This window comes from Natator depressus, chromosome 3 (assembly GCF_965152275.1).
Source record: "Natator depressus isolate rNatDep1 chromosome 3, rNatDep2.hap1, whole genome shotgun sequence".
In the NCBI taxonomy this organism is placed as follows: domain Eukaryota; kingdom Metazoa; phylum Chordata; order Testudines; family Cheloniidae; genus Natator; species Natator depressus.
This window is the reverse complement of record NC_134236.1, coordinates 168,803,219-168,829,048: the sequence shown is the minus strand read 5'-3', so window position 1 is coordinate 168,829,048 and position 25,830 is coordinate 168,803,219. Positions and strand designations below refer to the sequence as shown.

At 42.0% G+C, this 25,830-nt stretch overlaps 1 protein-coding gene across 2 annotated transcripts in view; it reads right to left on the bottom strand.

The window, feature by feature from the left end:
* Nucleotides 1-25,830, bottom strand: part of KCNH1 (potassium voltage-gated channel subfamily H member 1) — a 308,739-nt gene that overhangs the window by 95,356 nt on the left and 187,553 nt on the right. For both annotated transcript variants that reach the window (XM_074949315.1, XM_074949316.1), the window contains one exon: nt 20,434-20,630. In XM_074949315.1, coding sequence (XP_074805416.1) covers nt 20,434-20,630 — 197 coding nt within the window. The remainder of the gene's footprint in view (nt 1-20,433; nt 20,631-25,830) is intronic.

Below are 25,830 nucleotides of genomic sequence, written 5' to 3'. Positions count from 1 at the left end.
GATGGGCTCAGTGTGGTATTTGGTGAGATCCTGAAGTACCTGTTAACCTGGGGTGAGCGTCTGGTTCTTTGGAACTGGAAGAACCTAATATATGTGATTTCTGGGTTTAATAACTTTTTATCATAGAAGTCTGGTTTGTCTGGATGGTGCATGGGGGGCTAGAGGGCCTGAAGGGGACTGTCTGTGGCTTCACAAAAACTAGTATAATATTTTGGAAGCACACATTTGTTACTGGCTTTGTGAAATCTTATGACAGACTATACCACCAATCTGAAGTATATGCCCTGTATTCTGGCAGTCTGACCTGAAATTGGTGCTGTCAGCTGTGTCCCATACCAGGCAGAGTGGCAGCCACTTTTATTTAGATGCCAATGTATGGATTTAGGATGAACTTTAGGTACCCAGATTATGAATTTTTGGCAAATGCAATTTTTTTTGAGTATAACAAAATAAATGAAACAACTTAGGAGAAAATGGGTTATTACTAGCACTTTGAGAGACTGAAAATAAATATCAGTCAAGCAAGAGATTCCTCTTTTATTCTCTCCAAGTTCGATAGCATAAGAGGTCAGGTGAAAGGCACTCATGGTTCCTTTAAAGTATTTAGGATAGTTCTCCGTGACAGCTGGCTTTGGAATATGAGAAAACTTTGCTAAGGACTAGAAACCACACGCAGTAGAGTGCTTCACAGTATTGCATTTACTCATCAAAACACTGATTTCTGTGAGGTGCTATAAAAAAATTAGACCTGTCACTTAAAATACATCTACCATTGCTTTCAGAGGCTCCGGCTCAAACACTATGCTGAAGAGCTGCATCCAAGTGGAGGCAGGTGTATTTAAAAGTGACAGGTCTGAAAAGCCTCTGTGTTCTCAATGCAATAGCTCTTCTGAAGAGGAGGGCAAGCTTTGCAACTCAATCTCTCACAACAAAATTTACCCCAAATGTCAGAAAAAGCCTGTTCTCTGGAAAAGCATGCGTTTCAAGACATCACAGCAAGACTCGGTTAGGCAGCAACATTAGAACCAGAAGCCGGGAAGTAAAAGGATACAGATGCAATCCTGATAGGAGAATATGCGGAGTGCCAATGTATTTCAGGCTAGCTCGCCCACCATGGGAATGGCAGAATATCCCTATCAGTACCCAATAAGAATAGCTTGATTTCAGAAATCTAGTGAACAGCTTATTTCAACTCTGTTGTTTGCCTGATCTGCACTGGAATGCAAAACAAAAACAAAATTGGATAATTTTTCTATTCCTCTAAATGGCTTGAAATATTTATGAACAATTGTAGGTTTTATTACACTAAAGCTAAACAAAAGAATTGCTGTATAATGGATAGTAAAATGAACATCAATTTACATGACATTAGAAAAAAGCTCTCTCAAATCCTTTCTTGTTTGTTTTCTACCTCCTTTCTTTTGCCAGCTATCATGGATAACAAGAATGGCCACTGAGCTAAGAAAGGTTGAAAAACTGGTAACGTTGGTTCCAATCCTAAAACTGTTGAGAAAGTCAGTGATGCGAGGACTACTTCCAGCACCTACTGAAGTCCCAAAGGAATTAAAGGTACTTTGTCAGAGTCACTCAGGACCATTATTCCCAACACAGGCTAGTATCTAGTCTTCCAACTTTTATTTTACATGACCATCCCACTACAGAGAAGAAACCATTTAAGTCCTGGAGCACTCTAAGGCCATTCCACATCAGTGCAGCAGAAGCATGATTATTAGAAATCAAGTGCATGCCATACCCACTGGGTTCACACTTCCAATATTGCTCAGCAAGATGAGATTGGGTGCAGGGTCTATTACCTTAATTCAGACAGAACTCATTGACTATATATTTAATGGTGAAGAGTACCAAACAGGTACCTTATTGAAGATCCTCATAGTATCTAGGAGGGATCTTTCCTATTTGCTTTCAATGCTCTGTGCAGACCAATCACCAGACCATAACTAATGCAAGAATAAAGACTTTTTTTTTCCTTTTTATATTCTATAGCAGTGGTCCCCAATCGGTTGATTGCAATCGACTCGTCGATCCTAGAGGATCTCCCAGTCGATCACAATCACTGGCGGCACAGCAGGGCTGCCGCTAAGACAGGCTCCCTGCCTGTCCCGGCCCCAAACCGCTCCTGGCAGTGGCCAGCTCGGCCCCGTGGGGTAGGGGGTCTCCCTCTGCATGCTGCTCCTGCCTACAAGCACTGCCGCCGCAGCTCCCATTGGCCAGGAATGGGGAGCTGTGGGGGTGGTGCTTGCAGAGAGGGTTAGCACATGGAACCATGTGCTGCCTGCCTCCGCCAGGGGCCACAGGGGTGTGTTGGACCCTTCCGGGAGCGGCGTGGGGCTGGGATAGGCAGGGAGCCTGTTTCGGGCAGCCATGCTGCACCACCAACTGGGAGCCACTGGAGGTAAGTGCTGCCTGACAGGAGGCCACATCCCAACTCCCAGCCCTGAGCCCCCTCCCGGAGCCAGCACCCCGACCCCTTTCCTGCATCCCAACACTCTGCCCCATTCCTGACCCCCTTCCCAGAGCCAGCATCCTTTCCCCCTTTCCTGCACCCCAAAACACTGCCCCAACCCGAAGCCCCCTCCTGCACCCCAACCCCCTACCCCAGTCTGGTGAAAGTGAGTGAGGGTGGGGGAGTGAGTGATGCAGGGGGGGGATGGAGTGAGTGGGGTGGGGCTTTGGGGAAGGGGCACGGTAGATCCTGGGTTGCCTTTAAATTCAGAAAGTGATCTTGGGCATAAAAAAGTTGGAGACCACTGTTCTATACACACACACACACACACAGAGCAGTGTGTGCGCAATGTAGCAAAATTACATCTGCCAGCAATAGGCAGCTGTCTGTGAACTCAGGCTTACTGTGACTTGGTTCAATGAAATGGAGGAAAAATATCAATAAATTTAAAATGTTCGTCTGCTTGTGTGTTTTCTCCCAAGCAAAAAAGGGAAAATGTGAAGAAGAAACAATCGTTAGTTTTTTCATACCTAACATGGAACCACAATAGTCAAACTATTCAGGACGATAACAGGCACAAAGAATACAATGCAAGCTCCAGCAAGAGTAGTTTCTCAGAAACGCGTGGGGAGGTTACAGTGTTTGTCAGGCTTATTAAAATATTGATGATGCAAAGAAGCACCCTGTGTAGCAAGCCCACCCCTGGTGGGAACATCAATTCAACAGAGTGATGTGCTGCCAACATTTTAACAAAAGGCTCCCTCAAAACCGTGCCACCTCAGTTGGTGAAACAAGTGATGTTTCCTAGGAAGAAATTCTTCCCATTCCTCACAGATCCCTAAATCAATCAGTCCTTCCACTCCTCCCTCACCCAGATCCATCAGTCTGTGTCCAGCCTCCCCTCTTAAGCTTTCCCCAGCCCCAACACCTTGGGGAAGTTCCTCCTTGAGCTGGCTGCCCTGTCCCGCAGCTATTCTTAAAGAGAAGGTTACTCACCCTGTGCAGGAACTGAAGTTCTTTGAGATGGGTGTCCCTGGGGGTGCTCCAGTCCAGGTGAATGTGCGTCCCTGCACCTTCGATCGTAGAGTTTCAGCAGCGCTCATCTGGGTCATGCATGCACTATCCCCGTCTCGTGCCAATGACAGTGCCTATCTAGCACACATGACCCAACCCCCCTCAGCTCCTTCTCTACCGTAGAGCCAGAAATTGAACTCTGAAGTAGAGGGGAAGAGGGTGGGTAGTGGAGCACTCACAGGGACACCTGTCTCGAAGAACTTCAGTTACTGCACAGGGGGAGTAATCTTCTTCTTCGAGGAGTGCCCCTGTGGGAGCTCCACTTCAGTTGACTGTCAAGCAGTGCCCCTTGTTGGACGGAAGGGGCTTCAGAGTTGTGTGTGTGTGTAAATAAAGATACTACTAAAAGACCTAGCAATGAATCCAGTCTTGAGCCCTGGTCAAGTGCTTAATGCTTTGTGAAGGTGTGCAGGGCTCCTCTACATATGTCCATAATTGGTGTGTTGCTTAGGAAGGCTAACGAAGTTGAAAGGGATCTGGTGGAGTGAGTTTGGATCCCCAGTGGGAGTTGCAGGTTCTTCTGTAGATAGCAGAGGTGGATGCACCTAGAAATCCATTTAGAGAGAGTCTCTATTTGGAAATAGTGGAACCCTTAGAGCATTCCACAGTGGAAATGGATAGTCTTGGTGATTTTCTAAAGGATTTAGTTCTGCCAAGGTAGACCACTAAGGCGCGTCTGACATCTAGAGTATGTAGTACCGTGTCTTGTGTTCTCCCATGAAGTTTAGGGAAGATGGATTGGTTGGTTTATATGGAAGGATGAAAGTACCTTAGGGACAAATTTTGGGTGAGATCTTTGAGTGACCTTGTCCTTAACACAGATGGTGTAGAGTGGGTGTGCCATGAGGGCCCCTCGCTCTCCCACTCGGTGTGCTGATGTAATAGCTATTAACAAGGCCACCTTCATCAATAGGTGTGTCAGAGAGCATGTTGCTATGAATTCGATGGGGGCCCAGTGCGGCAGCATCGTACTAAATTCAAATCCCAGGTGGGGTGGGGTGCACATATTTTGGGGTAAACATTTCTGATACGTTTGGTGATCAGAAGGGCAAAGATCTATGTCCTGGGGTCCTTGTGATGGAAAGGGGCGATAGCCGCAAGATGTACTTTGATGCACAACCCAGACAAGCACTGCTGCTGAAACTCTCCAATCGAAGGGGCTCACATTCACCTGAAGTGCAGCACCCACAGGGACGCTCCTCAAAGCAGCAGCGATGTGGGCTCTCTGGCAGCAGGAGTGACAAGTGGGCTCTTGGGGATGGAGTAGGGGAGCATTTCCTTTCCTGGTGTCAGACTGGGTCAACAGTTGAGGAATGAGTCCCCTTTGGTCACAGAGGTGGGTGGGTCTCCCCTTACTGCTGGTGATCTCCCCTAATTGGTATGGGAGTGGTTTTCTCCATCACTAATCATTTGCCATTCTGTCCCAGGGAACTATTACCTCTGGTGATATCAGATGTCTCCATTGGGAGACACCCAGCAGGTCTGCTCCTGCCTTTTTCCGCTCGTCTCTCCATTGGATGCAGCGTTCATCTGCTCACCTGTTGAGAGGCATTTCTCTTTAGTTCAGAGGATCTCTCTGTGCACACACTCTCCAATGAGGTGCGAGCATCTCACAGCACACACCTTCCCAGTGGGGCAGGGTTGTGAATTTCTGGTGTTTGTGCAGCAAGTAGCCTTTCTGTGACTTCCTCTTACATTCCTGACCTAGCTTTCATTCCTCTGAAGCTGCTTCTTGCTGTGCAGGGAATGGAGGGATGAGAGCTCACCCTGCAGCCCAGACCGTAGGATGAAATGGTTCTAACGTATCCTAACCTTTCTGCTCAGTTGGTTAGAAAACTTTTAAAGTGCTCCCCCCCCTTGCATTTAAGGCAATTCAAAAGTACAATCTGTCATCTGACAAGCCGTGGAATACACTTCCAACCATTAATCAGGTGTCCAGCTATATTTAATACTATTCCTTTTTATTAAAAGGCATGTGAGGGGGTGCCTTTCTTTTGGATTATTTTGTCAGACGTGCATCTGTAACAGGAGAGCCAACAGGACTGCAGCGCTCCTCTGTTGGGGCATCCTGCCGTCAGGTGTCTGACTACTACATAAAGATGTGGTGTAATTACTAGTGAATCATAGTGACAGATGCATTTTGTCATATCCACACAGGACACAAAAGGAGCTGAAATGTCCCTCTAAGAGGCAGAGGGAACTAGGGTCAGGGATGGAGAAGGTGTTAAAAGGGAAATCCTAGGGCCAGCCAAGCTTGGAAAGGAAGTTTAGACTGAAGTTTATTTTTATCTAAGTCACCAAGAAAAGCCAAAGCCGAGAAAGTGCACGTTTGGTCTAAATATAGGGAGTATTCTTTCTGTCCACACCTGCTTATTAGTGATGCTGCTAAGTGTTGACACTAATCTTTGCTTGCATTAAAATGGTAACAGCATATTATCACATGTATTTTCTCAGTCTACTATATAGCTAGTATGTTGCTATACATAACTACTAGCTGCAGGAAGCAGACCGTGGAAAATAGTTTTTAGCATTAACATGAACAGGAGTTCTCACAATTGCCTCAGGCAGCAATGGGACAATAGATCTTTGTAGTTTCATAGAATATCAGGGTTGGAAGGGACCTCAGGAGGTCATCTAGTCCAGCCCCCTGCTCAAAGCAGGACCAATCCCCAACTAAATCATCCCAGCCAGGGCTTTGTCAAGCTTGACCTTAAAATATCTAAGGAAGGAGATTCCACCACCTCCCTAGGTAACGCATTCCAGTGTTTCACCACCTCCTAGTGAAAAAGTTTTTCCTAATATCCAACCTAAACCTCCCCCACTGCAACTTGAGACCATTACTCCTCGTTCTGTCATCAGCTACCCCTGAGAACAGTCTAGATCCATCCTCTTTGGAACCCCCTTTCAGGTAGTTGAAAGCAGCTATCAAATCCCCCGTCATTCTTCTCTTCTGCAGACTAAACAATCCCAGTTCCTTCAGCCTCTCCTCATGTGTTCCAGTCCCCTAATCATTTTTGTTGCCCTCTGCTGGACTCTTTCCAATTTTTCCACATCCTTCTTGTAGTGTGGGGCCCAAAACTGGACACAGTACTCCAGATGAGGCCTCACCAATGTCGAATAGAGGGGAACGATCACGTCCCTCGATCTGCTGGCAATGCCCCTCCCTATACATCCCAAAATGCCATTGGCCTTCTTGGCAACAAGGGCACACTGTTGACTCATATCCAACTTCTCGTCCACTGTAACCCCTAGGTCCTTTTCTGCAGAACTGCTGCCGAGCCATTCGGTCCCTAGTCTGTAGCGATGCATTGGATTCTTCCGTCCTAAGTGCAGGACTCTGCACTTGTCCTTGTTGAACCTCATCAGATTTCTTTTGGCCCAATCCTCTGATTTGTCTAGGTCCCTCTGTATCCTATCCCTACCCTCCAGCGTATCTACCTCTCCTCCCAGTTTAGTGTCATCTGCAAACTTGCTGAGGGTGCAATCCACACCATCCTCCAGATCATTTATGAAGACACTGAACAAAACCGGCCCCAGGACCGACCCTTGGGACACTCCACTTGATACCGGATGCCAACTAGACATGGAGCCATTGATCACTACCCGTTGAGCCCGACAATCTAGCCAACTTTCTATCCACCTTATAGTCCATTCATCCAGCCCATACTTCTTTAACTTACTGGCAAGAATACTGTGGGAGACCGTGTCAAAAGCTTTGCTAAAGTCAAGGAACAACACGTCCATTGCTTTCCCCTCACCACAGAGCCACTTATCTCGTCATAGCCATAGTTTAACCAATTCTAAACACTTCCTACATGAGTCCACCTGCTAATATCCCACCACAGTGTAAATCAAACTCTATAACTACACAGTCTGTTCTTCCATTAGTAATAGAGAATTGGTACAGGACGGTACCAAAATGTGTCATGGTGGGTAAAGCAGGGGGCTGGGAGCCAGGAAACCTTAGTTCTATTCCTCATAGTGACATTAAGACTCGCTGATTGACCTTGAGAAGTCACAACCTCTCTCTGTTTCAGTTTCTACCATTTATATAATAGGCATAACAACTTATCTACCTTTGTGAATCCTTGGATGACAAACGCTATAAATTCAGGGATCTCAAAATGCTGGGTAATACAGTTCTGGCCAATGCATGGGTTATTGCAATTAGCTATGAAAGGTAATTTGGCAGGGGCTTCAGAATTCCGTCAAGCAATCCCGTTGGCTAACTCCAAGGTGATACTGATGGCCTCTAGAGGATCACCCTGGTTGGAAAGAAGCATTAGTCCAACACAGGACTTTCGGGAAGCAAAAAAAGAGGGAAATTTAGTGGGAAGAAAGTCCCAGAACTCCTGCCACCACCAAAACATTAACTCTGATATATCCAAGGTTATTTCTGCATTTAACGTCTTTGTATATTACGAGGATAAACAGGAATGGTGAAAAATCCAGATAAATTGTTTCCTCTTTCTGAAATATAACAGTACATGGAATTCACTAGCTTTCTGAACTACCCTTCATGGATGCAAATCTATAGTAAAGCAAGGTCTAGGAATAAAATATAAACGTCACTTCCAAATCATGTTGTGACTGTCAAAAGCAAATTACAGTTTTAAATGTTACCGATAAAGGACATCACAAAGCTTTTATGTTAACTGGATAGGACTGTTCCCAAATGACATCGCAACTAAAAGCTTTCCATGATTACTTTTCTCACTTATTCCACTGCATTTGTCATTGGATTAAATGCAACGAATGCCCTTCACCCCCAGATAGAAGGTATTTACTGAAATCTTGTAAACCAATGAGCCATGAGCAGCTGCACAGGACTTGCTGGTTGATGACTGAGTTAAAATGGAAGCAGGTAGAGGAAATCAAAGCCTAATAAATAAGACATCTTTAGACTACATCACAGGTAGCAGCAGCAAAGCCAATGACTGTTCTTCGGCACTTAGACTCTGTCCCATTTCCCTGCTGTTCTTTCACAGCTGTTTCAATGCTGTTCTTTGGGCAGGAGCTATATTGTCATTGGTAGACTAAGCTACTTTAACAAGTGTGTGATGGAAGTCGACAATGATTTTACGTTCTTTAATCAAGATAACAACTCACCATAAATAATACCTCATCTGCTACTGCTGGGTGACAGTGAACCCTGAAGAGCAATGAATTACATGTATCTTACTTGCAAAAGGACTGTACAAGCCACAATTATGTGATGGCTCAAAGTGAAGGTAGAGAGTCTGACACCATGGATTTATTAAATTTCTGAGTAGCCAAAAAAGAGAGGAAGTTCTTGGAGATTAGAGGTGATTATTTATATATTTCTGGTCTTTATAAAATGTCACCTTAGTAAGACTAGAGCTGCATCTGCTGTTACCTCATTAAATGAATTTGTCTTCAAGGTTTTTAAAAAGACTCAAGAAAAAAAAAAGTATCCTAAAAGGGTACATAAATCCTGCATTTTCAACACAAAGATAGTACTTAGGGCATTTTACAGCAAATGGTCTAATTTGTTATTAAATGATTTGGGGAGAAGTTTTCTTGGAGTTTCTGATGTCAACTGTGAGAACCAATCATGAAAAAAAATGTTATTACACTGTGTGTTTATTGTATGGATAATAGGGAAGGGGCTGACCAGAGGTGAAGATGTTTGGGAGGGTGATAGAAAGGGCCCCAGGCCCGTGAAATAATTTTTAGAATGCTACCCACATAGGGCCCCTTGCTCGTGTTGAGGAGTGAAATATGAGTGAAGTACTAATTTCAGATTACTCCTGTAAGTCCTACTCAACATGAATGTAAGGTTGCTGAATAAAGCCCATCATGTTTTTTCCACTGGGAAAAATAGAAGTGGGGTTAGATAAAAAAAAAAAGTAAGAAAGTGAGGGAAAAACACACTTCATACTTACTTGCCGTTTTCCAACTGGAAAACATTTCCCAGAGTTCAAATGGACATATAGTAAATGTTTTGCAAAACTGTTAATCAAAATTCTATTTGAAAATGTTATTGAAATTGTTAATGACCATTTTTCATTTAGCCGAAACTGCTGCATGAGCACTTTTTGGGCATGGGGATAAATGGAAAATGTCAGTAAGTACTTTCAATTAGAAGCTTGAAAAAACCCTTTTTTTTTTTTGCATTTTTTGTAAAGGCTTTACAAAGGTTTCTGTTTTGCTGGTTGGTTTTAGTTGTTTTTAAGAAGTTGTTTAGTTGTTTTTAAGTATTTTAGAGTCAAAATATTTCAACCAGTTCTAATCAAAACTCAATAGACCTTGTACAGAATCCTAGTCCTCATCAAAAGGGAGGCTTAACTTAAGTGGGACCAGGATTTGCCTGTTATTCTTGCATCTTTTTTTCCCCCCAGTTATTGTCAAATATTCTGCTCTCTCTTGTCCTAAAATAAACTGGGAAATATCTATCTGAATAAATCCTGCCCTCACAATGTGCATTCCTAATTCAGTTTTCATAAATCAGCCAGATGGTATCAAATACTTCAGAGTGACACACGGAGGGGGTACCATTAAAAACAGCATTTCATATGCTCCAGGTACCCATGATAACACAGAACAGAAAATATTCTACTGCAAATGCTTTGGGACAACTAAGTGCTGATTTGTTTAATACCACTTACAGTATAAAAGCATCCCATGATGAGATACAATTCATAGAATTTATAAAAACCATAATTCAGAAGGCCATCAACAGCTGGTCCGCCCCATCAATTTCTTCTGGTGGTGAAGAGCTGCATCTATTAAAACAGTTTTTGCTCCCCAGATGATTTACATTCTATGTACGTTTCAATAATTTAAAATTGTCTCAAATATTTTTCCTTTGGGAAAACAACCCCTGCCTCTGAATAGCATCAACTAACTATTTCTGGGGGAGAATTCTCAGGTGCTAAACTAGTGTCTAAACGTATGAAACACTGCTTAGCATTACACATGATCTAGACTACGCACAATGATGAATGCTGCAAATTAAAACATAAAAAGTACCGGAATGACTATTTCATTATCTGACTAACAACTGTTCATACAGTCAGTTATGGACAATATTTGTGTTAAAATGAATCTTCCACATAGTACAACCAACTTTAATACAGATCCAGAACACAAGCTTATTAACGCTACAGCATGAATATGTGTATATATTCAAACTATGTAAAGTATATCATTAGAATTTGCAACTAGCTCCTCTATAATGTAAACTAGGACCTAAGGCTGAAAAATATACGATATATTTTAAAATCAGGATCAAAAGAGCCTTAGAACTGAAAAATTTTGGGAAATTACTCTTTCAGCTGACTTCTTTGAAAGGCAAAGTAGTTATTTTTGACTCAAAATTAGGAAAGCTTCCCACTCGACTGAAAAACAATTGTATGCTTATTCATACAAAGTTTCACTCATACTTCAGAGTGGACCAAATCCTTCCTCTAGCGCACAGCCTGACTGGCTGGGCTTTGAGTTAATGAGATCCATAGGAGTTTCAGGAGAGGAGGTGGAAGAAATCCAACTCCCAGGGCATGGAGTAGCACTGGATTGATTTCTATGACTATTTATTGTATGTGTGGGTGGACATGCAATACTACCCTATACTTCCCATCGCACATTCAAGCAAGGGTCTCAAAGTGATTTGCATACAAACCTCTGATCTAGGAAGGATTACTATACTCATTTACAGATGGGAAGAAAGAGGCCCAGAGAAGTTAAATGACTTGCCCAAGGCCACACAAAGTCTGTGACAAAGCCAGGAGCACAACACAGGACATTATTTGTGAGGAAATATTGGAAGAAGTAAACATAAATATAGTTCAAGTGAGGGGGAAATGACAAGGGACATAAGAGTATACAAATATTTGAAGAGTTTGAAAAACAAGGTGAGAAAGGAGGAATTTTGTTTAGTAGAAAGGGGAGCATTTCTTTGTTTAAAATGGAGCCAGTAAAGATCTGGACAGCTGTATCAATCACATCAACAAATACTATACAACAACAAAACATTAGAACCCTCCAGATTCCCCCATAAAATGAAGATTGTCCCATCACAGCCTTCCATCCACTCAGTTCTCTTCATCAGAAAGAACCAGCCTGGGAAATCATATAGATCTTGTGGCATGAACTGAAGGCTGGCAAGTTTAGGCTGTGACAGGGGAAAAGCCCCCTCACATTTAAACCAAGAGACTGTTAGCTCAAGTATCTTATCCAAACCCAGCTTCCACAGTGTCCCATGAGAGGGGTAGTCACTCTAGCTAGAAGTGACAGAAGGTGAAAGTTAGGCTAAATATCAGGAAGAGTTTCCTGGCAGTGTGATTGACTAATCTGTGGAATGGATTCCCAAGAGAACCAGTGGGAGCCCCAATCAAATGGCACAATTAAAACCAAACAGAGCAAAACACTAATGTACAATAGGGAGCAGTTCCACACTGGCAGGGAGATGGATGGTTAGGTCTTTTCTATCATTGCATTCTTTTATGACATGATCTCCCATTCTGAGTCCTGAGCTTTAAGGCACTAGCTCATGCCCGCTCTACTTATATGCTGACAGCATTCTGTACCATACTTTTCTGCCTGGTAACTCTTCATTATAATTTGTATCTACATCTAGTTTTCTAAACCTATGCTTTCTCCCTATACCTCGGACACAAATTTGTGATCGGGAAAACTCCTCACCCCTCCCGTCTAGACCTTCCGAGCATTCATAATGATTTTATTAGGCAACATGAAAATGCTGAACCATTCCATCTGTGAACAGTGTTGTTCTATTTCATTCAAAACCAGTTGGTTAATTTCCCATCCAAGCTAAAATGCCTAATGTTTAAATGGCATAGTAAAGTATTCAGGGCACGGCGCACTAACGAGACCAATTTAGTAAAACATGCATGAGAATTCTCTATCAATCACATGAAGAACAAACAAAGGTATAACACCATTTATGCCTGCATCTGAGTGGAAAGAGACAATACTCCTTGCCCCAATACAGTAGGAATAAATACTGGGCATGAAGCACGCACACATACAGAGAGCAAATATTTAAAAACAGAAGGGATGGGAACCATTCAACCAGCTATCCTAATGTCAGCTATCCAAGAATTGAATGCTAGCAAATGTTGTTAAAGATCTAGGGCCAGAAAGTGCCTTATCACAAAAAAGCCTGAGGGGGAGGGAGGAGACAGAGTTGCTGGGAACTGTGCAAGCGTCTCCCTGTGAATTTTCCTCTGCACTATTCCTTTAAAGAGAAAAGGTTCTGGACTCCTAATGGGAGCATGAAAACCAGTGTCAGAAAATTTGTGGGGGAAAAGCAGGCATCTTCCCTAGAGATGATGGGTTCCTCCACAGGGCACCCATGGACCTTCCACCTCTTTTAGCATGGCCCCCTTAGGAGTTATACTGCCACTGGTGAGCCCATGTCCCCAGTGCCTTTGCCTCACCCCCCTCTCCGAGGGTTCAGAAGGGGAGCTAATGTTGCTTTGAGCAACTTTAATTCTGCCATATTTTTCCATCAGGAAACAAACGCAACTGTATCTGGGACTCAGTGAAACAACCCTAGGCCCCACTGCTCCTGCGTGAGATGAGTAACTGTCTGCAATGACAGACTAGAGCTTCTGGAAGGTCATGGTCACAGGAAGAGCAGGTTCCTTGCCCTCCCCAGACTGACAGCTTCATTCCAGCCAGACTCTTAAAGGGCTTGCAGCCCTTTCTGGAGATCACTTTCCTAGCTTCCTATTAACAAGGAGTCTGCACCCCCAGAGGTGGAGACCCCTAGTGGGGAAATGGTGTCTTTTTGGCACATCAAAAATTTCTGTTTAATTGCCAGGAACTTTCATAGTGTACAAATGTATTTAGAGGGCACATACCGTACCTACCCTTCAGCCAGTTTAGCACTTCGACATTCCCTGAAGAAAAGTGCTAGTGGAGTGCAAAGTACTGTTATAATATGTATATTTTGAAGGTTATCACAGACAGCTGCAGCGGCACAGGAGCGAGCAAACAGAGCTGTAAACAGGGGAGTTTGAGTGGGAGTTTGTCTTGTGGTGCTTGTGTGGGGTTTGGTTTTGCTGTGGGTGGTGGTGTTTTGGTGTGGTTTGTGTTTCCCAGATTAACAGGATTCAGGTGGGAAGGCTATGACAGATACAGAGGTGGCAGTGGGAGTGACCCATGTAGCAGAAGACACAATGAAGATGACTGGATGTGGAAGCTGTGGTATGTACATGATCCTGGAGGGGGCACCTGGTAAGAGTTTTGTCTGTATGAAGTGCCGTCTGATAGAGCTGATGGAGGAAAAGATCCGAGGTTTGGAGATGCAGGTGGAAAGTCTGGTAGAGTTTAGAAAGGGGTTTGAGCAGATTATGGAGCAAAGACATGAGGTATCTGAAGGGAAAAGCTCAGACTTGCAGATGGAAGCAGGACTGGGGAATTCTGAGGGGAGACTGGGTGAGGAAAGTGGTCAGTGGAAGCATGTGACTAAAAGAACTAGGCAGAGGAAAAGACGGGCTAGTGAAGGAGAAACAGAGCTTAAGAAAAGGTTTGCAGAGTTGGAAAATGAAGAAGGGGCTCAGCAGGTAGTCGCTGAAGGTGGAAAGGCAAGGAAGAAGAGAAGAGCGGCTAGTCCTATAAGAAAAGGGGAAGAGTTAATGGAGATTACACCAAATATGAGCCCCAGGAGGATACAGGATGGGTTAAAAAGGATTACAAGGGAGAATGGGAATGGAAAGAACTTGCAGCCAGAGGGAACAGGGGATAGACTGGAGAATAGCACAGTCAGTAGGAAAAGGCAGGTCTATGTGATTGGGGACTCTTTACTGAGAAGAATAGATAGGCCTGTAACCAGAGCTGATCCAGAAAATAGGAGGGTGTGCTGTCTTCCAGGTGCTAAGACACGGGATGTAGACCTGAGGTTGAAAAGGATTCTAAAGGGAGCGGGAAAGAATCCCCTAACTATCCTTCATGTGGGAACAAATGATACGGCTAGATTCTCGCTGGAAAGTATTAAGGGAGACTATGTTAGGCTGGGGAGGACACTTAAGGAAATTGAGGCTCAGGTGATCTTTAGTGGGATTCTGCCTGTTCCTAGAGAAGGGCAACAAAGGTGTGACAAGATTATGACTATCAACAGATGGCTTAGGCAGTGGTGCTATAAGGAGGGCTTTGGGATGTATGGCCACTGGGAGGCGTTCATGGATAGAGGACAGTTCTCTCGGGATGGACTTCATCTGAGTAGGAAAGGAAATAGACTTCTAGGATGGAGGCTGGCACAACTGATTAAGAGAGCTTTAAACTAGGAATTTGGGGGAGATGGTTGGGAGATGTCCAGGTAATCTCCACGCCAGAATTTAGCATTGAGTGGAAAGAAAATGAAGTAAGAGTGGATACAGCCGTGGGTAGGAGGAAGGGCAGTGTAGATACAAGTCTAATAGGTTATACTGGTAGTAAAATAACCGTGCCTAATAGGGTACAGAATGTGTGTGAGGCCAAACAGCAAAAATTAAGATGTTTGTACACTAATGCGAGGAGCCTAGGTAACAAAATGGAGGAACTAGAGTTACTGGTGCAGGAAGTGAAACCAGATATTATAGGGATAACAGAAACATGGTGGAATAGTAGTCATGACTGGGCTACAGGTATTGAAGGGTATGTGCTGTTTAGGAAAGACCGAAATAAAGGTAAAGGTGGTGGAGTAGCACTGTATATCAATGATGAGATAGAATGTAAAGAAATAAGAAGCGATGAAATGGATATGACTGAGTCCGTCTGGGCAAAAATCACACTGGGGAAGAAAGCTACTAGAGCCTGCCCTGGGATAGTGCTTGGGGTGTGCTATAGACCGCCGGGATCTAATTTGGATATGGATAGAGCCCTTTTTAATGTTTTTAATAAAGTAAATACTAATGGAAACTGTGTGATCATGGGAGACTAACTTCCCAGATATAGACTGGAGGACGAGTGCTAGTAATAATAATAGGGCTCAGATTTTCCTAGATGCGATAGCTGATGGATTCCTTCAGCAAGTAGTTGCTGAACCGACTAGAGGGGATGCCATTTTAGATTTGGTCTTGGTGAGTAATGAGGACCTCATAGAAGAAATGGTTGTAGGGGATAATCTTGGCTCAAGTGATCATGAGCTAATTCAGTTCAAACTGAACGGAAGGATTAATAAAAATAAATCTGCAGCTAGGGTTTTTGATTTTAAAAGGGCTGATTTTCAAAAATTAAGAAAATTAGTTAGGGAAGTGGATTGGACTGAAGAATTTATGGATCTAAAGGTAGAGGAGGCCTGGGATTATTTTAAATAAAAGCTGCAGAAGCTATCGGAAGCCTGCATCCCAAGAAAGGGGAAAAAATTCATAGGCAGGAGTTGTAGACCAAGCTGGATGAGCAAGCATCTTAGAGAGGTAATTAAGAAAAAGCAGAAAGCATATAGGGAGTGGAAGAAGGGAGGGATCAGCAAGGAAAGCTACCTTATTGAGGTCAGAACATGTAGGGATAAAGTGAGACAGGCTAAAAGTCAAGTAGAGTTGGACCTTGCAAAGGGAATTAAAACCAATAGTAAAAGGTTCTATAGTCATATAAATAGGAAGAAAACAAAGAAAGAAGAAGTGGGACCGCTAAAAACTGAGGATGGAGTGGAGGTCAAGGATAATCTAGGCATGGCCCAATATCTAAACAAATACTTTGCCTCAGTCTTTAATAAGACTAAAGAGGATCTTAGGGATAATGGTAGCATGACAAATGGGAATGAGGATATGGAGGTAGGCATTACCATATTTGAGGTAGAAGCGAAACTCAAACAGCTTAATGGGACTAAATCGGGGGACCCAGATAATCTTCATCCAAGAACATTAAAAGAATTGGCACAAAAAATTGCAAGCCCATTAGCAAGAATTTTTAATGAATCTGTAAACTCAGGGGTTGTACCGTATGATTGGAGAATTGCTAACATAGTTCCTATTTTTAAGAAAGGGAAAAAAAGTGATCCGGGTAATTATAGGCCTGTTAGTTTGACATCTGTAGTATGCAAGGTCTTGGAAAAAATTTTGAAGGAGAAGGTAGTTAAGGACATTGAAGTCAATGATAAATGGGACAAAATACAACATGGTTTTACAAAAGGTAGATCGTCCCAAACCAACCTGATCTCCTTCTTTGAGAAAATAACAGATTTTTTAGACAAAGGAAATGCAGTGGATCTAATTTACTTAGATTTTAGTAAGGCGTTTGATACCGTGCCACATGGGGAATTATTAGTTAAATTGGATAAGATGGGCATCAATAGGAAAATTGAAAGGTGGATAAGGAATTGGTTAAAGGGGAGACTACAACGGGTCCTACTGAAAGGTGAACTGTCAAGCTGGAGGGAGGTTACCAGTGGAGTTCCTCAAGGATCAGTTTTGGGACCAATCTTATTTAATCTTTTTATTACTGACCTGGGCACAAAAAGTGGGAGTGTGCTAATAAAGTTTGCGGATGATACAAAGCTGGGAGGTATTGCTAATTTAGAGAAGGACAGGGATACCCTACAGGAGGATCTGGATGACCTTGTAAACTGGAGTAATAGGAATAGGATGAAATTTAATAGTGAGAAGTGTAAGGTCATGCATTTAGGGATTAATAAGAATTTTAGTTATAAGCTAGGGACGCATCAATTAGAAGTAACGGAGGAGGAAAAGGACCTTGGAGTATTGGTTGATCATAGGATGACTATGAGCCGCCAATGTGATATGGCTGTGAAAAAAGCTAATGTGGTCTTGGGATGCATCAGGAGAGGTATTTCCAGTAGGGATAAGGAGGTTTTAGTACCGTTATACAAGGCACTGGTGAGACCTCACCTGGAATACTGTGTGCAGTTCTGGTCTCCCATGTTTAAGAAGGATGAATTCAAACTGGAACAGGTACAGAGAAGGGCTACTAGGATGATCTGAGGAATGGAAAACTTGTCTTATGAAAGGAGACTCAGGGAGCTTGGCTTGTTTAGCCTAACTAAAAGAAGGTTGAGGGGAGATATGATTGCTCTCTATAAATATATCAGAGGGATAAATACCAGAGAGGGAGAGGAATTATTTAAACTCAGTACCAATGTGGACACAAGAACAGATGGATATAAACTGGCCACTAGGAAATTTAGATTAGAAATTAGACGAAGGTTTCTAACCATCAGAGGAGTGAAGTTTTGGAATAGCCTTCCGAGGGAAGCAGTGGGGGCAAAAGATCTATCTGGCTTTAAGATTAAACTCGATAAGTTTATGGAGGAGATGGTATGATGGGATAACATGGTTTTGGTAATTAAATATTCATGGTAAATAGGCCCAATGGCCTGTGATGGGTTATTAGATGGGGTAAGATCCGAGTTACCCGGGAAAGAATTTTCTGTAGTATCTGGCTGATGAATCTTGCCCATATGCTCACGGTTTAGCTGATCGCCATATTTGGGGTCGGGAAGGAATTTTCCTCCAGGGCAGATTGGAAGGCCCTGGAGGTTTTTCGCCTTCCTCTGTAGCATGGGGCACGGGTCACTTGCTGGAGGATTCTCTGCTCCTTGAAGTCTTTAAACTACGATTTGAGGACTTCAATAGCACAGATATAGGTGTGAGGGGTTTTTTTGTAGGAGTGGTGGGTGAAATTCTGTGGCCTGCGTTGTGCAGGAGGTCAGACTAGATGATCATAATGGTCCCTTCTGACCTAAATATCTATGAATCTATGAATAATTCACATAAATTTCTGTTTTCTGGCTGTATTTTGTTTTTTTTCAGAAAAAAATAGAGAAATGTTAGAAAGCCACAACTTAATGAGAATTTCCTATATAAATTGGACACAAGTATTTAAACGATGATGACATCACAGTAATTCATGGATTATGTATGAAAACAAATGTTTAAAATTCCAATTTCTGAAAAGTCACTTTTTGATGGATCTGATGCCTGAGCACTATAAAATATCATCCCTTCAATAAACCCCCAGAAATGTATATACTTTGTGTTATTTATGATTGCTTCTCTGATTGCAATCAGCTTTCTTTCAAGTAAAAAAAAAAAAACTAAACTAACTAACTAACTAATACAGCCTGCTAACCTAGAATCAGTTGAATCTTACTTCCACTATCAATTAGCGTAGTTTTTCCACTGACTGCAATCCAATTAAAATCCAATTAGCTCTGTAATTTGATGGAAATTGCTATCACAGAATGCATTTCTGTAATAAACGCATCATAGAAGAACCTGACGGGGAAGGAAGGATGTTTTGTGGTTAAAGATGGTCTTGTAACACAGGCCTGGGAATCAGGAGCATAATCCAAGCCCATTAGGGTCAGTGGAAGGACCCACAGCTTTGGATCAATATCTGATTCTCAAATTGCTAATGTAAAAGTTCTAATACAATCTTTTACCCTTCACCAGAATAGTTTTAAACAACCATAACTATGGCTATTTCATCCCACAGAGTCAAGGATATTGACTCTTCAGAGGATATCAATATTGAGAAGGTTTTATTAAAGCCACAGCATTTAAGGACCAATATCCAGATGATCTTAACTGCAACCATATAAGAACGGATGTTAGTTAACCAGTCTTGTAGCCTTGCATTTCCCCTTGTCCTATAGGGAGCAAAATGTCTGACAGAAATGCCATGCCATTCAGTGGAATTCACCCTGTAAGGTAAGGATTCCCTGAAAAACAAATAGAATTTACATCTCCAGGAATTGGCTTGTTAATTTTGTAATAATTTGTCATTGCTGCTTTGATCTTGTGTCAAAAATGGGGATAATACTTACCTACCTTATAGCATACTAGGGACTAAAATTAATTGATAGTTGTAAAGGGTGCAAATGGATGGAATGAATTACTGATGTGCAGAGTATTATAAATTTCATCGTGCCTAGAGTAGATCCAGAGTGCCAAGAATTAGCCAACTGGGGTTAAATTCTAGTCTCACACCGTCATCATTTTACAAAAAGGCTGAAAAAGAGTTCTGCTATGTATTCAGCTATAATTAGTTAGAAGTTTTGTGGCACTTGATAGTTACCATGGAGAATTTCTTAGGAACAAAAAAGTCAACCAAAAATACATGTTAGGTGATTATGTACCGCTTTCTATTAAAATATTCTTTTAACAAATAGCTACAGTGTACTCCAAATATTCAAAATTTCATATTCTTCTCTCTTCTACACTACATCATGGAATCATATTCACTGAACTATATGTACTACTGTTTTAATAAAATTCCACAGCCGTGGTTCACTGAGATTACGTAGGGAATTAAAAATGGTATATTACATTTTTATAATTTGCACCTGACACAGTAAGTATTTGATTTAACACACATAAGAAGAAGAATTGAAGAAAAAAAAAATGAACGGGGGGCGGGGAAGGGAGAGAAGAGAGAACAAACAGATCAATTAAGTCAGCAAAGTACTTCCAAAATGTATTTGTAGCTAGAAGAAACAACTCCTGATAAAATCGTTCATGCTTATATTCTATTGCTATTGCAACTGTAGAATTACAAACTTGCCAAGGTTTTTCTTCCATATATCAGATTTCATGCCTTTTCCTCAGTCTCTCATAACTGATTAAATAATGCCCCCTCCTTTTTTAATTGAGCTGCCACACTAAAGCAGCAGAAATCAGTGAATGTTGTTTATCAACAGTGCAAAAACAATGAGCAACTGATCACAACAGCATGGCAACTTACAAGTCTTTTTCAGAGATTACTTCTTATAAATTAAAATAAAGGACTTTTAACATACCCACATCTGATTATGCACCTACAGATGTGACTTTTTGACTCTAGCAATGTCACTGATCAACCTACACCTTTATGAAAGAGCAAGAGAAATGGCAAAAGTCAAACCAGTTACAGGGACAGTCTTTATAAGTGATTATTTGTAGAATCCATATGTTAAAAATGAAGTTCCTTACCCTTTTTCTCAAGTTGTAGGTTAAGATGAGGTTCCTGGAGAAGGAGTGAGAAAAGGCTGTATAGAACTCCAGCACTTTCTGTAAGGCATCCCTTTTAATCACATGAAGGTCACAGTAAGTCAAGGCTCTTACATTAGCACAGGACTGAGCAAGGGTAGCTTCTTTCCAAAACACATCGCCAAAAACATCTCCTTTGCCTAGAGAAAAACATGCATCAAAGTATCATTGCAAGGTAAGGACTTAAACAATGGTCACCAAAAGCTGAAATGGCCTTATTGGTCACTCGTTGCAAGCCAATGTACCATTGTATGGCACAATATAAGTATTCTGAGCTCCAAATTTCAACCCTGCTTTATTGCAGCCTCATTTCTTGTAAGTGATAAAAAAGTTTAATTTGCCATTTCTTCATTTTCTGTGTTAAATTATGGGAGTTCAGCAAAAACTCCCTAAAAACCAAGCCACAATCATCCTAATGTCATGAGACAATTTCCTTTGTACCCGTCCCATACATACATCACACAAGAATACTAAAGATCAGTAAGTTATTAGTTTTCCAATTATATCTTACACAACACTTTTTAGATACCGATTACGACAACAGTGTTAGGCCTGACAAGAGAAGTGAACCAGCAAATGGGCCTCTTTGCCACAGAGGGTTAAGAATTAAGAAATATGTAAGAGATCACGAAAACTTCACCACCAAACCAGAACTTCTGTGCGATTCCATGAGCTTTCCTTCCACTTCCTTCTTTTCCACTAAAGTATAAATGTTTTCCTCTTGAGTGGATGGCATTGGCCATCTGGTACATTAATCCACATGTACTGATAAACTGTATTTTATAAGCTATGCTACATTCTTCTACAAAATCCAGCTTGGTACCTTATAACATATGAGCCAATTTTATCTCTGAATTCTATGGAGGAATGTCAGATACATTTCAAGTGTCAGTATGTATTGAACCCATCCTTATAAGCTCCAATTCCACCTATTCTGTAGGCACAATTTATTTTCCCCAGGGCTAGCGTCAGAGACATTAGTAAAGGTAGTATGTCGGTTAGTTCCCTCTCCTCCTACTCCCCTTACAGAGAACCATGCACGTTATTAAAACTGGATATTTACGTGCCAAGTGCAGTATAAATTTACCAGATCTCCTATTCTAACAATAGGGAATCTGCAAATATCATGGTACCACTAAATACCCTGGTGCAGTAAATAGCTCTATCATAATTATTATTAAAAATAGTGCTCATTGTTTACATGATAGTTTTCTGTCTTAAACATTTGCTTTCCGGATCAAATTGCATAAATCAAGATTAATGATTAAAACATGGTCCCAAGCCTCATAAGAAGCTAGCATCCACTCACTGTACAGAGACGCTCTCCCCAGAAGGCATTCACTCACTACAGTCATTGAGGTGTACTGATTTTTATGCACCATAAGAAAGATACGTTTCATTGGGTAAAAAGGGGTTGTTGACCTTTGTAATAAATATGAATCCAGAATTTGCCATGCGATTAGCTGGACAACTATTTCAAATTAATGCCAGGTGATGCTACCAAGTATGTAAGTATGCTGTCATTGACAGAACGTCTGCCTCGTAGCCTGAGCAAAATGAGGAACTCAGGAAGGTTAAATCCCAGCTCTGCTCCTAAATCTCTCGCTGGCTCTAAGCAAGTTTCTTAACCTCCCTAGGTAAGTTTCCTCATTTGCAACATTGAGCTAGTTTACTTACTTACCTACTTCACAGAGGAAGCAGGGTTAATTTGTAAGCAAGAGCATTATATATGCAGGCTGGGTATCATTATTATAACGGGACATCCCAGGGAATTTCTTTTTTTTTTTGTTTTTGAATGATGGGCTAGATCTTCAGCTGGTCTATATAACTGACATGGCTCCAGTGAAGTTGATGGATTTATGCCAATTTACATCAGTCAAGGATGGTGTTCCACATCTCTAAAATATCCAGGTTTGGATTTTTCAAATAATTCCTTGTGCAAGCTCCACACTGCTGTATTTCTGTCAAGAGCATGTTTTTTTAAAAAAATAATCCTTTCCAGCAATTTACAAAGCCCTACCTGTGGCTGTCAGCTTCAAAACAAAATGAAGACAGCTGGAGGGGCGGAAATTTATGACCAACTTTGAAAAAAATTGTCAAAAGAGAAGGATAGGGAAGACTCCTATGGCAGCAAAAACTTACTTACACCCATGGGTTAGACACATCAGGTTGGATCAATCACTTTCCTACTCACAACAAAGAACAACCTAACAATTTCAACATCCACATACCTCCTCTTCTCATTCTGTCAATAAAGCAAGGTGATCAGTAAAAATGAACAAGACTAAATGACGGAGTTTTGTGCCAAATATCTATAATTTGAAAAGAAAGGTAAAGCAAACAGAGAGAGAGAGCAAAATGGATCAGAAAGCTCTTTGGGGAAGAAATGTCCAAGGGTGGCAGAGGGGAAAGCACAGACTAGGGTCTCTTCACCTATGCCCCTACCTCCACCTTGACTCCTGAGGAAGAGAATAAATTCAGAAGCGTGTCACAGGGTGTTCTCCCTTAGACCCCTCTCCCACTGCATTCCAGACACATGCAGGGACATTATCCTTCAATCACTCCTAAAGTAGATGACCTAAGCTTTTACCATCAATCATTTATATACCTCCTGGGGATTGTGGGCTGGGGCCCTCTTCCACTTTCAGCTCACTACCGCTCTGTGGAAAACCAAATAATTCATTGCTTGGTTTTTGTTTTAAAGCTTTATGTAGACTCTGAAAAGTGATTCAGTAAAACTGACATGACAGTATGCCATATTTACTTTCTTCCAGTGACTCCATATCAAATCTGCTGCTCAGTTTGCAAGTCAAAAGATGATTTTTTCCAACTGCCTGCACTGCACGCTCAACCTGTGTTTTTTCTGCCTCTCAAAGGGCAGCATCAGTAATGAAGATGCTGTCATTGGAACTTTGCTCATTATTTTGTTGCTATTGTGGCAGAGAAAATAGAATTCAGCTCACCTTAGCTATTAGCAGTTCAGGGCAATAAAGAAAAACTTGGTTTGCTCAGTAGTGCAAACAGACATTCAAACCCATGCAGGCAGTAGATTCAGTAGCTAAGTAAGAGTAATGTATCTAGGAGACATGCTGCAAATTTTGAATTTAGGTCTAAATTTACAACCCCACAAAATTCACAGATGCTTGGATTCATGGTATATTTTTGCCTTGATCCTATTATTAGGGCCTAGCTACAAGAGACATGCAGGGTTCTGCATCTTAAGGGTTGCTCCAAAGCCTATTCAAGTTAATAGGAGTTTTTACATTGCCTTCAGTGGGCTTTGGATCAGGTGGTCTTCAATGTGTGTCAAACAGAACCTGCATCTGAGAACTGCACTCAGGTCAACAGAGCTACTCAAGATTTATACCCTCTGAGGCCAGAATCTGGCTTGACGGCTGCTCTTTATTACACAAGAGATGAAGCTGCATTCAAACTACTGAAAATGTCCAAGAACTCTGCTTCCACACGCTATCAAGATGATCCAAAGAGATGTTAAAAGTACCAGATTCTTTAAGGCTAGTGTGTATGATGGTGTGCTGAAATGATCCAAGGCCACTGTGCTGCAATTTTGTGGAAGCTTCCTGATGCTGCTCGGTGTAATGCATAGGTGCTGGAACTAGGGGTGCTGTGGGTGCTCCTGCACCCCCTGGCTTGAAGTGGTTTCCATCATATATAGGTTTTACATTTTGGTGCAATGGCTCTCAGCACCGCTACTAAACGAATTGTTCCAGCCCCCCCGGTATAGTATCTCAACAGCAGTGCATCCCTAACAGTGGCCTAGGAGATCATGCTTCAGCAAATATTGGTGTCTTTGAAACTTATCAGAATTACATGTGTGCTGATAATATGCAGCATCCAAGCAGAATATCCTCTATGCACCTCAATACAGGACTTCCATAGACCTCAGTCCCCAGGATTCTTCCTCTCCATCCAAACAAGTGGAGGCTCAGACTATTGCAAAATGAAGTGTGGTCACAAAATGGGACAAGTCAGAGCGCCCTGTGGTTCTCTGTTCAGGGTAAGTATTCGGCTAAAACACTGTTCTGATGTTAAAAAAAAAAAATCTTCTCTGTCTCGATGTGCTTTTCCTGCTTTAAGTGTGCCCTGCAGTTAAATTGGGAGCAGAGGATGACAAGCCAAGTTGGGGCAACAGGCCCCGATTCTGCTCTCAATAGTTGTATTCAGGTGTAACTATTGACTTAAGCGGAATGACTCCTGATAATGCAGAGATGTAAGTGAGACCAGAAATCAGGCCCTGAAGGGCTTAATTTTTTTGTGTAGTTTTAATTAAATGTCTCCCCGAGTTGGGCATAAAATGTAAATGAATATCTTTTCTCTTATTTTTACATGAACAATATTGGACTTCAGAGGAACTTCTGAGGACAAGTACAAGTACCAGAGAAAAAAGAAAGATCTTTCCTCTTGACATAACTTTAAGGCAGTGAAAAAGCATCAGAAAAGCACTGAACCCAGGCAACCATTTTCTAGTGAGAACATGGCATCAGGGAAGGGAGGAAAATGTAAGTTCACAGCCACTTCAGGAACATTTCTTCTGGTCCTCCAACACAATGCCCTTGGCAGGAGTTGGCACATGAAGGTGATTTTCTGTTCTAGGCTAGTAGGCTATGACTCAAAGTCCAAATTGAGCCAGTAATAAGACGGAAATCACTACTCAAGTATGGAGGTGATCTATATTATTTTCTACTAGCCAAGGCTCCAGTCTGAATTCACGGTAGAACAGATGTAGAGAAGAGCTACTAGGATGATCAGGGGAAGGGAGAGCTCATCTTATGAGAGGAGACTAAGAGAGCCTGGTTTATTTAGCCTTGCAAAATGAAGGCGGAGAGAGGATTTCATTGCTCCCTATAAACACATCAGAGTGGTAAACACCAGGGAGAGAGAAGAGCTATTTAAGCTAAAGGACTACGTTGGCAAAAGAACAAATAGGTATAACCCGGCTATGAATAAATTCAGGAAATTAGTAGGTTTCTAATCATCAGAGGAGTGAGGTCCTGGAACAGCTCCCAATAGGAGTGGTGGGAGCAAACCACCTAATTATTTTTAAAAATGAAGCTTGATAAATTATGTGATGGGGTTGCCTGTGAAAGCAGGGGACTGGCCTCAATTACTCAGGGGGTCCCTTCCAGTCCTATGTCACTATGATAGTTCTCTGTTCCTTTTCCTCCACTTGACCTTAGCAAAACACTAACTACAGTCCAACAACAGGAAAAGGGCAGTAGCCAAACTATCACCCTTTCTGTTTCCTTTCCACACACAGAAAAGGCCAGGATCCTGCTCCTATTTAAATTGATAGAGGAGTTTTGCCACTGACTCCAGTGG